This window comes from Centropristis striata, chromosome 6, assembly GCF_030273125.1.
Source record: "Centropristis striata isolate RG_2023a ecotype Rhode Island chromosome 6, C.striata_1.0, whole genome shotgun sequence".
Taxonomy (NCBI): Eukaryota; Metazoa; Chordata; class Actinopteri; order Perciformes; family Serranidae; genus Centropristis; species Centropristis striata.
Window position 1 is genome coordinate 20,561,348 of NC_081522.1, and position 18,208 is coordinate 20,579,555.

The window sequence follows — 18,208 nt, forward strand, 5'->3', positions numbered from 1 at the left end:
ATGCTGCTTTTTACTCTCACGCTCCCTTTTACTTTTTTCGGCACTCTTTTTTTAATTAGTATCTGATTAAAGCTGAGGAGACGAGGTACAACGTTTCCATTTAATTAAGTAATCAAAACAAGAAAGGGATACATGAAAACCTACTAATGCTCAGGTCTTGGAGGAAATGAGGTGTAATACTCTTGTGGTTACGCTGTTCTGTTATTGCTAGAATGATAGTGCTTCAGTTTAAAGTAAGAAAAAGGACAATGCTGAATTATTCAGCAGCTGTAAAGTCTACTACCTTATTAAAATGTTGCTATACTTGTGTTTCACCTTTAGATTTCAGTAACCGTATTATAGAACAGTTTATTTGCAGAATCAGCACGGTGAGTCCACATTCCCAATCAAGCATTTTGTAATTTCTGCCGCAGGAGCCAATGCCAAGCTGCGCTACCAGATAACATCTGGCAACAAAGGTGGTGTTTTTGACATTGAGCCAGAGGTGGGGACCATCTTTATCGCACAGCCGCTGGACTATGAGCAGCAGAAGAGGTACAAGCTGCTGGTCCTCGCCTCGGATGGGAAGTGGGAAGACTACGCGGCCGTGGTGGTTACTGTGGTTAATAAGAACGATGAGGCGCCCGTGTTCTCCATGAATGAGTACTATGGTTCGGTCACTGAGGAACTTGATGGGTCACCTGTGTTTGTACTACAGGTGAGAGGCTGAAACGATTATTATGACGAGGTTTGACACTGCAGTTTTTTTATTTAGTTACTGTAGTCTATAGATCTGTAATTATCCTGACATCTCCTCAAAGTGCAGCCGTGTGTGGCGGCTGAGTATTTCTTACAATTTATTTCTGTTATTCAGTATATCTACTGTTTATACACCACTGTACTTTGAAAAATTACAGAATTATCCTTCCACTAAGTTAGAAAGATGGTAGTGATGGATCTTGTGTGGGTAAATTCAGCAGTAAGGCTGTCAGAGTCACTCTGAGGGCAGATGTGTAAAACATGCCTGATCAGAGCTCATTGCTTTAATTTAGGGAGTCAGGAAAAAGTGCAAACACTTAAATGAGCTGTCTAAAAAATCCAAAAGCAAAGAAGACCTGTATGACGGCTGAAAGGAGATAAGAAGAAGCAGTAATTTTGGGTCTGACTGGCTAAATGAATCTCGGTTTTCTTAAGAAATCGTCTCTATCTCTGCAGGTGACAGCTACCGACCCAGACAAAGATGCGGACCAAGGCGCCATACGGTATTCCATTCATGGCCAAGGGGCAGAGTCACACTTCATGATCAACGACATCACGGGGGAGATGTATGCCCAGCGCACCATGGACCGAGAGGAGCGTGCCGTCTGGCGCTTTGTTGTCATGGCAACGGACGAAGAGGGCGAGGGACTTACCGGCTTTACGGATGTTATTATCAACGTGTGGGACATCAATGACAATGCACCTGCCTTTACGTGTGCGCCGGATAATTGCCACAGTAGCGTGGCAGAGAACTCCCCTCCTGGAACGTTTGTTGTGGAAATGACAGCGGTAGACCTTGACGATGCAGCTGTAGGTCAAAATGCAATCCTCACGTACCGGATTACAGAGAATGTGCACAACGCAAACAATGCAGACCTTTTCACTATTGATTCCAGCACTGGCACTGTTTCTGTAGCAGCAGAGGGTCTGGACAGGGAGTTTGTCGACAGCCACCGTCTGGTAGTGGAGGCCCGGGATGGTGGTGGTATGACAGGTACAGGTACTGCCACTATAGTGGTGACAGACATCAATGACCATGTGCCAAAGTTTAGAGAGGAGCGATGTGGCGCTCGTGTGTCTGAGAACAGTGATGAAGATGCTCCTATCCTGGAGCTGAGTGCTGTGGACCCTGACGCTGGCACCTATGGACAGCTGGCATTCAGTGTGGTGGCAGGTGACCTGGAGCAGCGATTCTACATGGTCAGCCACAGACTAGAGCAGAAGGGGACCCTGAGACTGAAGAAGAAGCTGGACTTTGAGAAGCCAGGGGAGCAGAGGTTTAACCTCACTATCAAGGTGGAGGACTCTGATTTCTCCAGCCTCATCCACTGTCAGGTCCTGGTGGAGGATGAGAATGACAATGCTCCCGTGTTCACCCCGGGCTCCCACACGCTCTCTCCTCTGCCCGAGGACATAGCTGTAGGAACAAGCATCATCCAGGTTGTGGCCTCTGACTCCGACTCAGGTCTGAATGGAGACATTTTGTACAGCATTCTCCCTCAATCTGACCCATATGGACATTTTACAGTCAGTCGAGCTGGAGTGGTCACCGTTGCCAAGCCACTGGATAGGGAAAAAGTGGCGGGTTATGAGCTGGTTGTCATGGCGACTGACCGGGGTACCCCAGCAATGACTGGCAGTGTCATGGTTCACTTGCCGCTGCTGGACATGAATGACAATGGCCCAGAGCTGGAGACAGCCTACGCTCCTGTGCTGTGGGAGAACAGTCCAGCACCTCAAGTGGTTTGGCTCAACAGGAGCTCGACTCTGCTTCACATCGTAGACAGAGACTCCCCGGAGCATGGGCCTCCTTTCTTTCTCTCCCTGCCCTCACATTACTCCACTGACTTCCACCTGCAGGACCACGGGAACAGCTCTGCCACTCTCACCGCCCTGCGGAGATTCGACAGGGAGAGGCAGAGTGAGTTCCACTTGCCTGTGATTATGATTGACAGCGGCGATCCACCAATGACAGCCACAAACACGCTCACCATCACCATCGGCGACCAGAATGATAACGCCCATGAGGCAGGAGAGAAAGACGTCTATGTGCAAAGCCGCAAGGGTGAGTTGCTCGCCACCCCTCATTTTATTCTCTTTGCCCCTTGCTTCCGCTACAGAGCTTTTGACTGCAGGCAGAGCTTGAGTGAAGAGGGGAAAGTGAGGCTACAGCTGAAGGGTAAAGTTTCCACTCCTATACCTGCTCGGTGTAGTCTGGAATTCATAATTGCGCTCCTCCTTTTACATTCCAACCGTGTTTTGTTATGGTAATACCGTTGTCAAATCCTTTCTCAAGCCCTCAGCACATCCTTCCCTTGCCAACCCTATGCCTAAAGCTCATCTGAGCATCACATTTTGATAAGGATCATGATTCTTCTTTTTTTTGTAGTTTTTACCCTCCAGGTAAGTTGGTTAGGTGCGTTGGCTTGTTAGTGTTTTGATCGCACACTCAGCTACATGGCAGTTTTGGTAATTGTGGAAAACAGGAACGCCGTGACTCATCCAGGCTGCCATTGTTTACCCAGCTGCAGTACTCTGGCACTGCAGGTCGATAATAACATAATCCATACTGAGATAGCCCTGCTTCCTTAAGCTCCACGCTCTCTGAAGTGGAGCACTGAGAGCCTATTCATTCCAGCAGTGGGGCTCCACAGTTATGAGCATAATAAGTAGAACAGAACACAAGAATGCAAGATAAGGAGAAGAGAGGGACGAAAAGATAAGTGTTGGCATCAGCAGATTCTGTCCAGACGAAATCAATGTGTGCCTGTGTGTGTGTGTGTGTGTGTGTGTGTGTGTGTGTGTGTGTGTGTGTGTGTGTGTGTGTGTGTGTTTACTTGAACAGGAAGGATGGCAAATGCGGCACTGGGGAAGGTGTATGCCCCAGATCCTGATGACTGGGACAACAAGACCTACACTCTGGAGACAAGTGCAGCCAAGTAAGAGCTCTCTGTTAAATGCATATAATTTTTTCTGAAAACATGCTGATCTTTGAATGTGCAGCACAAGTACAGGCACAAAAGCAATACAGTACAAGAAGAAGTGCCAACAGTGTAGAATTTGTAAAATAAAGAGGATGTGGACTCAGTGTTGAGGCTGTATTTTTCTAACAAGGCCTCTTTCCGTGATATCGCTCAGCCTGAAACATGCCTAAAAGGTACTTCTCCTAATCTTAGATCCAATTCCCTGGCCTCTAATATGAGCTACACTTTCCAAAGGGACTTTAATAATAGCCGTCAACAGTGATTGCCAGTCTGGAAAATGCAATCAGATTCAAACAAACTAAGCAATCTGGGTCCACCTGTATGATGTTCACGAAATGAAACAGCCCATACGGGCACCGTCTGACTCCATCAGGGACCTTGTGCAGCTATTCAGTATTCACACCCTCAAGATCAGATTAGAAATACCAATTGCATATTTGTTTTATTCATATAACAAATTCTGACAGTTACCATGACAACTATAAAGCTCTTTTGGAGCCAAGGAATGTCTTTTTCTTCTTCTTCTGGGTGTTTTTCTTTTTCCTGTTTCTTTGTGTTTTATTTTCTTTTTCCCAAAATGAATTCACATTACCTTACTTCTGGAGTAAACTCAGGTACGGCTGACCAATTCTCAGCTTGTCTGTCTGCCATCTGTCAGGCTTTTTTCCCCTCTGAACAAGAGCTCAGAAACAAAGGAAGCCACTTCTTTCTCTCTCTCTCTCTTTCCTTCATCTTCCTCTGAAGCTGTCTTCTCCTACTTAACAGCTCCTCTATTTTTTCTCAGATACTTCAGTCTGAACCAGAGTTCAGGAGCGCTGACCTTGCGACAGAACACTCCAGCAGGCAGCTACTGGTTGAGGGTCGGGGTGTCTGATGGGGTGTGGCCCGATGTGTACTCCGGGGTCAGAGTTCATGTCAGGGAGCTGGAAGAAAAGGCCATCCAATCGTCTGCCTCGCTGCGTTTAACAGGTAACGTGATTGACTCGCCTGTTGCTACGAATACTGTTAATTTTAAATAAATGCCTTCCTGCAGCTCTGCAGGTAGATGTTTGTGACTGTGTCTCTACACGACCCCCAAAACCAGTCAAGACAATATTGAATATAATAGTTTTTCAATTGGATTCCCCGTCTCAGTCATCCTCCACAAAATAGAAAGCTCGCTCTTTGTCGCTGCTGTTGTTCTGTGCCTTTTTGAAGCTGATGTTGAAAAGAGACAGCATCTGCCACAGGCATGAATAAATTGGTACTTTTCATTGACTGATTATCAGGTTGTCAATCCAGTTAACGCTGAAATAATAGGCTGTCAGGAGAAATTTTTACACTTGCATTATTTAACATTTCTAAGCATTGCAAAGCAACCTTTCACACTGCTTGGTGGTAATAGTTTCCCTTCTTCGTTTTATTCTTTAACACTCTGAAGTTTATGTTAGAGTGTTCATTTTTCTGTCAGTCTCTCAGAGCAAATCGGAGTTATAAAGGTCAATTTGGAAGTGTCAGGTAAAGTCCTTGACATTTAAAAAGCCATTCGGCGAACAGAGTCGAAGGCTATTATAGATGCCTCTGACTCCAAGTCATTATCATTTTTTGAGATTAAAGATGACTGCCCACATCCTCCAGATATTATTGGAAGGTGGCACCACAAATGTGATTGATTTTCCAGCCATTAAAATATTTTGTACAAGGCAGCTCTTCAAGACCCTCACTTTATTTCAGTGTGGAAATAAACGATTAAGAAATAAACGATTTTTACTTGACTGCATCACGACTCATTCACCTTATGGATGATTCAGTGAGGAAGCGGATCAATAGAGGGAGATGTTAGGCTACCTCTTGTGCTAATGGAATCTGGAAATCAGTAGACTTTGATCAACTCTGTAGTTGTCATTGACGAGCCAGTAGTTCTCTCTCTTTGTCTCCTGAAGGCATAACAGCGAGAGATTTTATCGACTCTCACGTCGAGGGGAAGAGTCGGCTGGAGACGTTCTGGGACTTCCTGTCTGAAACCCTGTCTGTCAGACCGGGGAGCATCAACATTTTCAGCATAGCAGACAGGGAGGAGAAAACTGTGGACATCCATTTCTATGTGCCAGCTGATAATGGCTACGTGCGCCCAGAGAAACTGCACACTGTCCTTGCTGCACATAAAAAGAAGGTATATATACCATTGTGTCTGATAGATAGAGATCAATGCTCATATATCAAGTGATACACTTGGGAGCTTGAGGGGAAGAGATAACGGGGCTTTTTATCTGCCCTTTTATTTTCACACCAACTTTCTGTCTGTTTATTGCCTGGCCCTGTCATGTCTTTTTGTCTCGCCCATTCATATCTTCTCAGTGTCCCCTTTTCTTTTTTTAATCGCTTTCTTTATTCCGTGTTTTGACTGTGCACTGTTTTAATTCCTCTGTCATTCCTCTTGCTCCTTTAAAAGCAAACCAGTTATAGAATATCAAAAGCGTTGATATAGATTGCACCCAGCCTTCCTCTTTTGCATTGCTTATGAAGTCTTTTATCCCTTCCGATGTACACATCACCGCGCACCCCGCACCGCCCACATTGGAGATACAAATGTTTGTATCTTCACCGATGATTATTGTAATTCCCATTTTTGTCTCCTGCATCTCCTCCCTTCTCTGGCTTCCTACAGCTGCAGTCGCTGCTGCGTGCAACTGTGAGCCAGGTGCAGGTGGATGAGTGTGTGCGCACCGACTGCAAGACATCCGGCGGCTGCTCCACACAGTTAAGCATCAGTGACTCGCCCACCCTGGTCGACTCAGGTGCTTTATCCCTGGTCTCAGTGAAGGTGACATCCTTGGCTGTGTGTGGCTGTGCTGCCAGGGTGATGACCCACCAGCCCTGCTCCGCCTACCCCACTAAACCCTGCCTTAATGGGGGGACCTGCGTCGACAGCCAGAGCGGATATAGGTGAGAGGCATTTTCTGTAGTTTAGGGAGGACTGGAGTGGGAAGAAACTCTTTAAAGATAGGGAACAGGAATAGGAGTTTCCTGATGTGCTGCAGTCTCTCACTCCTTTCAGACTTACTGTAAGAGTGACATCTTGGAAAACGAGCCCAGAATTACTAATAGCACCCCTTGTGAGAAAAATCTCCTTCACCTGCAACTTGACCTAACTTGCTTGAGCTGCTCTGCTGTGTTGTCAGCTGAATATAGAGCAGCAGGATTTTTCAAAAGGCTTTGGGCTATTTGCAATGGAGGCAATGTGCATGTATGTGCATATCATTCTGAACTCTGAGAGTGCATCTTGCCAAGATTATTAAATTAGGTCTGTAGATTTATAGCCTGATGCTGAAGTTTTAAAATTCTGTTGTGCTGTCTTTTGCAGAACTTAGCACTAAATAATCAGCATAGCCTTTGTATCAAGGTCATTAGCCAGCACTTTGAAAATTAAACCTAAATATTTATAAATGTGTACAGTCAATATAAAGGCCTTCAACTTCAAGTGTGTAGGTCTCTGTGGGAGGAGAATCACCACGCAGTTCATTTCATGCACACACTAATGCCCAGATTAAATAAATATAGGGCAAGGGGATTAGTACAACTCTGGCCCCCCTCTATGCTCACAACTTCTCAAAAGCTCATTTAATGCCATTTACATGAACATGCAAGTGCATGCAGCAGTGTACAACTCTTTTTTTTCTTCTACTGTTTTTTAAATGATCTCTGCTGCTGTTGATCTGCACACTGCTGGGAGAAGCCCTTGTTCTCTAAGAAGACTATCTCCCCATATGTGCTATATGTTCCCTCATGTGAATGCAATGCAACCATAAAGAACCCAATTTTTAGTTCTATCCTCTGTCCAAGGAGCTTAACAGGCAACCTCGGACGGCAGCTGATCAGATATTGTCAGTCAGAAGTGAGAAAAACATGCCCTGCGCTTCTTGATTTGGATTGGCATTGCTCTCATGAGTCACATGAAAGAGCAGTGAAAGAGTGAGGGGCTGTGCATGGATATGTATGCATAAGGCTGCACTCCGCCTAAGCCGTCCCTTTCGCTGCGTATGGATCAGTATTCCTGACATGTGTTGCCCCTCTGCAGAATAAACAGCGATGGGGAGAAACAGCCCCTAACGGCCTCAGTACACAGAGCCTTCCTCAGACACTGCATGAAAATAGATGGCTTTGACATTATCAGCAGAGCCAGCTTGTCTCACATGCCTACATTGGAGGGAATAGGATGAGATCAACTGGTCCCTTCCATCATCTCCATCGCAGTGATGGAATGGGCTGTTTTTAATCACTGCATGCATCTCTTTCTTTATGGTGTTTTTCTATGACTATTAATATTTTTCCATTTCGGTCTCATACACAAACACCTTAGGATAAGCATTCGAACCATTTCATTCTTAGTTTCTGCAAAGTGCAGTGATCCTTAACATCGAGCTCTAATCAAAGTAGATGAGTACAAGAAGAGGCAATTGCATAGATATCTACCAAAGCGTGTAATACTTTAAAAATGGGGATAAGTGAGAAAAAGTCCAGGAAATCAGCAGTGGTACGGCGCATTGAAAAGTGAGAGAAATAGAATTAATTATCTGCTAACAAAGGAGATGTGATGTGCCGAGCAGGAACAGTCTCCAGAGGGTTCGACTCGGGCAGCTGTGATAGATAAAGAATACACCGGAGTAATGTTGTGTTCATAGCTAATTGATTTAATGTAGAATTAAATATTCAGGGCTTCACTGCTAATGCAAACTGTTGATTGATAAGAGTGCTTTTTTAGGTGTCTGTGGACAGCAGGCTTGTTGGAACAAAGTCAAAGCACCTTCCTGCGGGAATCAACAAGACTGTCACGTCCACCGGAGAAAAGCCACCACACTCAGATCCACAGATTGGACAGTGGGGAGATTTCACAGAGCACAAAACAAGAACGAACGCTGATTGTTTCTTTCCATGTTTTTCGCCTCACTTTTTTTTTCCCCTCTTCCCCGTGCTACAGGTGCCATTGCCCCCCACAGTTTGAGGGGCCAGACTGTCAGCAGACGAGGCTTAGTTTCCTTGGCAACGGCTATGCCTGGTTTCCCCCCATAAGGCCGTGCTTTGATAGCCATCTTTCACTAGAGTTCATGACAGAGGAAGACGATGGATTGCTATTGTACGCCGGCCCGTTGGCCACTCTGCTGCCTGGGGATGCTGAGGACTACATGGCCATAGGTAAAGAATGAGTTGTATAATTAGATGTGTGCCAAGGGACCTGTGGGCTATTATTGCACTAGAACTTGGAACTTAATTTTGTGTGTTTAATTACTGGGTGGTAGCTAATCAGATATATGAGGCAAATTTTGTTCGTTAGTGTACTGCTGAGGGATATAAGCGCTCACTCTACCGAGTTATACAGTAAGTACTTAATGTGCTGCTACACAGGCAACCCACTTTTACAGTTTAATGTGTGTGTAATACTTTGTCGTTTGCCACAAGGAATTGCGTTTTTGCTTACCCCCTGCTTCAGTGTCACAGCAGTGCTTCAACGTCTGAACACACTCTGGCTGGTAGGCATTCAGCGTTTCAGTCAAGGACACGTCAGCAGGGTTTATTCTTGCTGACACAAAGGCTTGAACCTGAATCCTCCAGGTGAAGGACGGTAGTGAAAGTGTTATCAATCTGAATAGGTCATTGGATGTAGTGGTGGCTAGGTAGAAGGCGTCATACTTACAATATAATTATAAATAGTGTGGTATAAATAGAGATTGCATAACGTGGATATTTCAGCGCAGCCCGACCTGAATAACTGCAATGATTCATGGTGCTTATTGAAACTCTGGGCAGTGATGTCTTTTCAAATAAACTAATTGGTAGAAGTTATCCATAGTAGCAAGTATGAAGTCCCTTTAAAGTCAAAGGTAAAATGAAAACTCAGCCTTAAAAAAAATTGAATCTGTTATCTGTTAAATCATTATAATGAAAAATTTTCTTAAAATAATGACCTAATATTGCAAAATGGCCTTGCAATAGTGTGCCGACCTGTCCAGGGTGTACCCGTTAAGGATAATGAATGAATAAATGAATGAATTGCAAAATTACTTAGTGAGATACTGTCATTATTTTGAGAAAGTTCCTCATTATTTTGTGATACCAAATCATTATTTTAAGAATTCTTCTCATTATTATGACTTAAAGGATCACATTGGCGGTAATTTTCTTCCATAATAGACTGTATTAATATAATATAATATAATATAATATAATGTAATCACTGATGATGATTTTGACATCAAAGATTTCAATTCTAAACACTTTTACAGTAATGTAAACCTCATGTCGATGAGGTTATGAATGAATATTTTTAAAACATGATTGTAGCCAGTCATAATCATATATTTTGTGCAGCACTGCAGCTGTCAAGGGGCACAGTCTCTCCCGCACACACACAAACACACACTCATTCATACATATGCAGTCTCACATTACCATTTCCATCCTTATAATTATTTTTCCCCCACCAATGCTAACTTTAAGGGTTCATACGCCCAAATTATACCAAAAAAACTAATTTTCTGCCGTGCAGATAATTTTGTTTTCTCAGATTTTCTGCCTCCACCTTAATATAATGAAGGTGATTTAATTTCATTTGTGGGTCTCACATCATTTAAAAATGAGATTTGAAAAAAAATCTGCAAAAACATCTCATTCCCCAAACAGTGTCATCATTACTGAATAATTCAAAGAGCTCGCTGTGAACAGTAATTTGGATAAAACCGGCCCTTTAATTTATTTTTATTTCCTATTTCACAACATGCCTAACTATTTTCCATCCCCTTTCTTTCTGGTGAGCAGTTGATTTCAGGCCCCTTGCTATAATCCAGCTGTGTTCTATGGCATTGTCATTGTCTTTTTTTAGTTCATACAGTATGTTTGTTCTGAGGTGAGGCTTTCATAAATTCCTTGGGTTTTTTCCCCAGTGCCTGTATGAACTAGTCATTTGCATCTTTTCTCTGTACTCCTCATCATAGTTTTTTCTTGACCTTGCCAGTACATTTTGTCAGTGCAAGCAAGTTAAGCTGTTCTTATGCACTACAAATCTCCAAGAGCCTTTTTTGAGTTGTAAACGTTTCATCCGGGTATGATAATGATTGTGATTTACTTCAGAGTAGCTTATGTTAATTATAACCTTTCTCTCTCCTCAGAGCTGATTGCTGGGACACCCAGTCTGAAAATCAACCACGGCTCTGGGACTCTGGTCCTCCAGTTAACGAATAACGTTGGTGTGACTGACAGACGCTGGCATCGCCTTGATGTGAGGAGCAACAGCAAAGTAAGGGAAGCATTCTCCTTCTCCCTGTCCATAAAGGAGATGCCAGATTAATATATATGCTGTAATTTGTAGAGAGCGCCTGGCTACAGTATACTCACACATCCACATATACGGCAGCGATGACCTCTCTCTGCTCTCCCCCAATTTAAAGGAAGTGCGCTTCACTCTGGATCGATGTTCCAGTGCGATTATCATGGAGACAGAAGGCGTGGACTCATGGGCAATGACAGAGGACCGCTCATCCTGTGAAATCCGCGGGGTCACACCCAACAGGGACAAGTAAGATCAATGATTTAATGGAACAAGTCTGACCGGCACAGAACAATATAAAAACCCAGCCGCTCTTGTGAAGCCTAAAGGGAGCCAGTACTAAATCATGGGATAAATAATGCATTGTATTTATTAGATTTTATTACAGAGACATGAACATATAGGTAAATAAATAAATGTGGCTTCTTGCTTGTTTTGAAAAACTCCTGTGTTTATGGTGGAAGTAGCCAATAATTAGGGTTTAGAAATTCCCCAGAGGTCCTTCTGGGGTTTTCTTGTGGTTGCAAACTATTAATCTTCTCAGGTTTTGTTCTCTTCACTGTTTTTAAATCTAAAAGGATGCTTGGCCCACAGGGACAGGCTCTTAGTGCCCCGTGTCCCCACAGGGGTAAACAGTCCTCTATCGATTGCAGCGTTAGCAGTCACCGAGGCGGCAGTTTGCAAGGTGGTAAAAGTGAAAAATGAAGAATAAGGTTGATTTTTACATAAAGATATGGTAACTAGGTATGTTGCATATAATGTTCATAAATAATAAGTCTTTTCTACTCCAGTAGACCTGTGGCATTTTAAAAATATAGATTTTTAATTCTGTTTATCATGTGCGGGCATGCAGAACTTACTCAGTAACATTTGTAATACCGATGTTAAAATGTCATAAATTTAGAGAACAGCACCCACGCAGTCATCGCTGAGTGTTATTTATTTATGATTGAAAGATTAGATCAAGCAGTAGCAGCAGTAAACAGCAGAGGTAGGACTCTGATAAAAAACATTTGAATAATGTCCAACATTTGAATGATTGATTTCATTATTTATTAATATATTGATTTTTTATGTTTTATTAACTGATCGATAGTTTATTTCACAAGATTTGGAAGTAAAATAAGAGTGTTGGCCTAGGAACAAATTCCTAGGTCTCAGAATGGCGTTTTGAGATGACTTTCAGATATCCAGTTCAAAATAAAAGCCAAAAAAATGTCAAATGATAAATTACTTAAATGCGCAATATCAAAAATTACAAAAAACAGAGTTTGATGACATGGAAGTTGTTGCAGTCAGCTTCTCCCGGTGAGGATTCCTTCAGTATTCATCGTTGAGGAGGTTTTTAGGGTTTTTTCAGGGAGCTGAATTATCCCTTAAGGTCTCCTCCTCTCCAAAACAAAATGACAAGGTGATTAAAGTGGGTATAAACACTGAACAAAGCAGTTTCACATAAAAAATCTTTGTTTCTCTGATGCTGTTTGGCAGACTTAGGACGTCCCGGAGGGGTTGCCAGGTGAGGCATTAGCCTTTGCTCACATTCAAACGTTTGATGACTTAAATCCTTCATCTGGTTAAAATATGGAGTTAAAAATGACCAAGATCTAATAATTGGATAAAATGTAATTAACAGGGGATCAAATGAAACAAAGCGGTACCTTTATTAAGATTACAGATTTCTCGAGGTTTGAAAATTGAAAAACTCAATTTGAAAATGTAAAAAAGTTACAAGTTATATGATTAATTATTTAATGTAAGTTAAACTCACTAGAACCCTAACTAGAAGCATGTCCAGTATGCAGTATTCCCCAAAAGTTTATGCTTTACAAAGTTCCATCAACATAACATTGGTATTTTCTACAAACATGCTTAGTCTTAAAGTTCATGTTTAGTAAATGTATCTAAAGAGCTTTTTGTCTCCAAGCTGTTTGGAATAATTTATTGAAATCAAATCATTTTGATTCAGACTGTTTCAGGCTCACTGTGTTCAATTTCTGTCCTCTCTGGAGGAAACAAACTGTTGATGAAATCTTCAGGCATAATTCTTAAAATGCCAATTAATCTTTCTGACTATGTTTCTGTACATTGTCACAGCTGAGTTTATTTTTCCCCATCGTTTATTCGGCCTGCCGCTGTGCTCGTTGTTCTGTTGTGTAATTAAGCTATGTGTTTATAAATTTTAACAATGTACATCAAGGCTTTACCACTGCTATTCATTTGAATAACTTTAACATACATTAAAAAAGAACCAATTATTCTATTCTCCGTATTTGAGTTTTAATTTATTAGGTAGTACAAATACTAAAAAGGGAATATGCTTGTTAAGAAGCTGAAATTAGCATTAAAAATGCTATTTGTTTACCCTCATGTGTGCATCAAGTTTTAAAAAGAAACGCTGTGCTGTGCAGTTTGTGTTTTGATCGTTTCAGGCAAATGTAATTTATCCATCATGCATTTATTTTCACAATAAGTGAAAAAGAACAAGAATGAGATGTCATATTGTTGTCAGAGAACAGTAACAGTGATGACAGCTCAAGCAGGAAAAGAATGAAACCATGCATTTTAACCTTGACAGCTTATATGGTGTGTGTGTTCCTTTTCTTCTGCTGTTGCAGTATTTCTTTATATTGTGAGTTGTGTTTTGAATTTTAACCTTGAGAACTTACATGGTGCACGATTCTTTTCTTCTTCTCTGTTTACATGCATATTGAAAGTTGCTTTTCTTTCCCAGGTATCTCAATGGAAGTCATGTATTGCAGCTTGGAGGTGTCAAGGAAAACATGTCCTATGAATACCCACAGCTGCAGCACAAACACTATACTGGATGTATAAGAAACCTGCTTGTGGATAGCAAGGTACTGTGTGAACCAGGCATAAGTTTAGTGAACTTGACTCAATACAGTTTAGTAAATACACATTGCCCTAAGGCCTTTTTATGGTGTCTGTTGTAGACAAGCATCAGTGTCTGGGTCTGAAAAGTGAACCCAATGAGGAATTGCCTCAAACCTGCATTCGTTTTAAAGGCCAGAAGTGGGCGGCTCCACTGGCTGCAAAAAAAAAAATATCAGCTTGTATAGAAGTCTGTGAGAAAATGACCTACTTCTCATTTGATTTATTTCCTCAGTTAACATGTTCGTAATGAGTTTATGGTCTCAATCGCAAGTACTAGTCTTCTTCAATGCAACAGGATGTTCGTATTGTAAATGATGGTCTGATTTAGAGTACTAGAGAGTACAGACATCCACCTAGGCCAACTGAAAGTGATAAATAATTTGCATATCTGCCCCGTTGTTTAAATCCACAGTTGAATAGGTTTTTGTCTTGTCCAGTGCTAAACCCTTCCACCAAATTTCATGTAATTTGGGCAAACTTTACTCCTTGGCGATAAAGTATGCTTTAGGGCGTGGCTACCATAGACTGTATAAATAATGGACGTAGTCACCGTGACAACACCCGTTGGTTTGTGGACTGCCCGTTGGAAGCATCGAGTTCAGCGTTATACTCGTCGACATCTTGTGTCCCCATCTTGTTTCTGATACGGGAAGCAGACCATATTTGGACTGTGGAGGAGGAGAGGGATCTGATCACTGACTACAGCCTCTCTACACCTCAACCTGACTGAGAGAAGCCGCTGCTAATTCATGTTAGCATTAGCTGGAACAATAACTGCGATGTTCATTTTGGCAAAAAACAAAAACAAAATGTACGTTACTTACCTTAGAAAACTGAACAGCGACTCCTTGGAGTGTCTGTTAGTCCCACCAAACGCTGAACAAGACATTTTTACTGAACAATAAACTGTCATTAAGTGAAAAAACAGTGTGAAAGGGTCAAATTTATTAGACCAAACCGGTAAACGTCCTTTTTTTATATCTATATAACGTTATATATAACTTTATTGACACGTTGCCGTGGATACGCATTGTTCTGTTTCTCTCCTGATGACGGCTCGCCTTGTTAGCCACCTGTCAATCAAAGGTAGCCACGCCCAAAATCATCTTCTATTTTCTTCTAAATGGGGCCATCATTTACACTATTACTTCAAATTGTCTTGAAGAAGATTTTTTACTAGCGATTGAGACCATAGTGTTGTCCTAAAAAAATTTCTGAGGTAATAAATCAAGTAAGAATTTTTCTCATTCTGCATTTAAATTAATGGACAGAATTTTTTTTGCAGCCACACGTAGCGCCCCCTGCTGGAATTTCTGGTAGAATGCAGCTTAATGCACTTCCTGGTTTGCCTCCATGCTCAGACACGGAGATTGCCACCTGTGGGGGCTACCTTGTGATTGACAAGTCACTACCATAACGACCTCTCAATCACATTATAGCAATGTGTATGTATTAGTTAAAGTAGCAGTGAACTCATTGTTGGGAGTTGTTTGTTTATTTTTAACCCTTTCTTGGTCTGTTTTCAGTCCATGAAAGTTAATTGCAACATTTCAGTAGCCAAAAAGCAGCATGTGGTTTTACTAAAGGAGTTGGCTTTTCTTTTTCGATATGTACATATTGTTTTTTCGCTAGCCAAAATTAGCATTTCACTTAATATTACAGTTAACCTGAATTATGAATGCACCTTGCTAACTATGCAAGCTAGCTATTGCAAGGATTAGTTGGTAACATAGTGTTAACTTTGGTAACGGTACCTGGTCCCACCGTGCAGGTAAACTTTGTAACCTCCCCAGCTCCAATCTTGTGTTTAAAAATAGCCACTTCTGGCTGCAGAGTCTCATAAGCAAAAGTACTCATTTATCAGCAAAATGTCATCTATCAGTTTTATGTTATCATGTATTGTATTATTGGATAATTAGAAGTTATGCGTTATACGTAAATGTAAAAACAGAATTTTAATATAGTTTTACATTTAACTTCATATAGCACTCTACCATACATATTGTATATGATGATCCTAGGTTTGAATGTAGAATCTTAACTGCAAAGTTAGCAGTAATTTATAGCTGGTAATAAATGTGGTGAACTAAATTGTACAATATTCCCTTTGAAATGTGGTGAAGTAGAAGTATGAAACGGCATCAAACTAAGAACTAAGGTGTTACAGTGATATCTTTTTCTTTGCATCTAATCAATTGCATACATAAAGATATAATGTATTAATAAACAATCAGATATCAGATATCATTTGATAGTATCTTACATTTTAATAAAAAATCACTTCTCTTCAATTTGCAATTACATTTTTTTCCACCCACCTACCACTATTGCACAAACAGAGGCAGCCACTATTTCATTTTCCTCCTGTCACTTGGTTTTTCATCTCTTCATATTTTTTCTTCTTTTCTTCTTCCATTCAGCTTTATGACCTTGGTTCCCCAGCTGAATCCTCCAACACTGTGCCAGGCTGCTCTCTTATTGATGACCACTGCACCAACATGGAGCAGCTGCCCTCCTGCGGCAAGAGGGGTCACTGTCACGGCGAGTGGGGCTCCTTCAGTTGCCTGTGTGAACCAGGGTTTACGGGGCCCCAGTGTGATCAAGGTAAGCATATAAATTTGCTTTTCAGTGAAAGAACAGGGAGATCTCTGTGGAGTTTGGAATTTTAAGCCTCACAAAGTGTACAATCCAAATGGGGAATTTTGCGTTTTTAAAACGTCACTTTGCTGCAGTGGGGAGATAACCTCGCCTTGCATAATGGGCCTTGGCAGAACAGCACGTCCTCACTGTGATATCCTCGTGTATTTCCCACATGACAGCAGAATTAATTGAACAAGCCTTGTGTGTTTTTGATTGACAAGTGGCTCCAGAGTACTCCTTTGACGGCCGGAGCCACGTGCAGTTCCAGCTCTTTTGGTCCTTGCCTGCGAGACAGACGAGGGTCCAGGTCGGGATTCGGACACGTGCCGCCGCCGGTGTCATTCTCAGCCTGCTTTCCCAGGAGCAGAATGAATACCTACGTTTAGAGGTGAGTCACGGCTGGTCACTCCCCTCCACCTTGACAGCTCTGATTGTCTTGTCTGTGGGTCTTAAGATGATAATTAGGGCCCGGACAAAAAAATTGCTTGTCAGACTGAGAGTGAGTAATATCAGGGTTGGAGACATATGGGTGGAAACTGAGGGGGCTGGATGATTGACATATGTATGTTCACGACAAGGTCTTTCAGCAAGTCTGAAGAATAGTGCTATTGAGAGGCCGCTATTTAAGAAATTAGGCTTCCTTTTATTCTAGGTTATTTCTGTCTGTGGTTCATTTTTCACATCAAAACGGCCAGAAAGCGCAGTGTGCAGTGTATTTCAAGGGCAGAGGGCTCTCAAAAGAAGGTCAGATCACCTGCTCTGAACTTGAAGGATTTGACACAGCTTGCTTGGAGTGGAGAGCTCACATCATGTCTGCATGCATGCTGCTCCGGGATGGAGTGGTGCTCACACAGAGACAAGTCTCCCTCGCTTTGCCAAACCTCCATAATAGCATGCCTCTGCAGCCTGACACATTCCTGAGTGAGTATGAAGCCAGTGTTTCGTCAAGGCCTTACGTTTCATTGACTGACGGGCCGAGTATAAACAGCACCTGGAGGTAAATGGCTCTGTTAAGACTGTCACTTTTGGCTAACTCTCAGGTCAGCTGTTCACCGTGAACCTGTCTCCGTTGTGTTATATTCCACACCACTGGTCTGTCTTTGAAAACATCTTGTCTTTTCACTTGTTATTTGTTAGACAGCGCTGTTTAAAGCATCGACCTCATCTCTTGTTCTTCTTTTGGGGTCTTTACACATCATGAGGAAAAAAACAATGTTGTCCTCTTCCCTTGTTGGAGCCCCACGGTGACAGGAAGAGGAAAAGGCTGTAGCCTTTACTGTATGCTGGCTGTGAAGCCTCGCTGTGAAAGCCTCTCTGGAGCTGAATTGGTGAGCTGTATAAAACATCTGATGTCTGTCTGCGGCAGCATGCTGAAGAATTTTCAGTCTGGTTGTCTCAAAGCTCTTAGAAACACTTGAGCTCAAGCCTGGTGTGTTTGCCGACAACAAGCCCTAATTTAAAGGGCTGTCTTTCCCCCCCTCTTTTTTTTTTCTTAAGGGTAGATATGGGATAGAGTGCACACTGAATAAATAACCACACTTTCTCACAAAGGTTACCGAGGGCTAGCAGGGTATAAACAACATGCAGCTCTCCAAGGAGTATGGTGTCTCTGTAAAGAAAACATTTATCTAATGCAGTCTGAGAAGTAGTTTTT

General features: G+C 42.1%; 1 protein-coding gene across 1 annotated transcript in view; it reads left to right on the plus strand.

The window, feature by feature from the left end:
- LOC131973600 (neural-cadherin-like) overlaps nt 1-18,208 on the plus strand; it is a 110,335-nt gene that overhangs the window by 77,949 nt on the left and 14,178 nt on the right. Inside the window, exons 17-28 of the mRNA XM_059335639.1 lie at nt 414-697; nt 1,195-2,803; nt 3,584-3,677; nt 4,507-4,691; nt 5,645-5,874; nt 6,370-6,647; nt 8,680-8,894; nt 10,865-10,992; nt 11,144-11,271; nt 13,754-13,877; nt 16,335-16,518; nt 16,776-16,942. Of these exons, the coding sequence (XP_059191622.1) occupies nt 414-697; nt 1,195-2,803; nt 3,584-3,677; nt 4,507-4,691; nt 5,645-5,874; nt 6,370-6,647; nt 8,680-8,894; nt 10,865-10,992; nt 11,144-11,271; nt 13,754-13,877; nt 16,335-16,518; nt 16,776-16,942 (3,626 nt within the window). The remainder of the gene's footprint in view (nt 1-413; nt 698-1,194; nt 2,804-3,583; nt 3,678-4,506; nt 4,692-5,644; nt 5,875-6,369; nt 6,648-8,679; nt 8,895-10,864; nt 10,993-11,143; nt 11,272-13,753; nt 13,878-16,334; nt 16,519-16,775; nt 16,943-18,208) is intronic.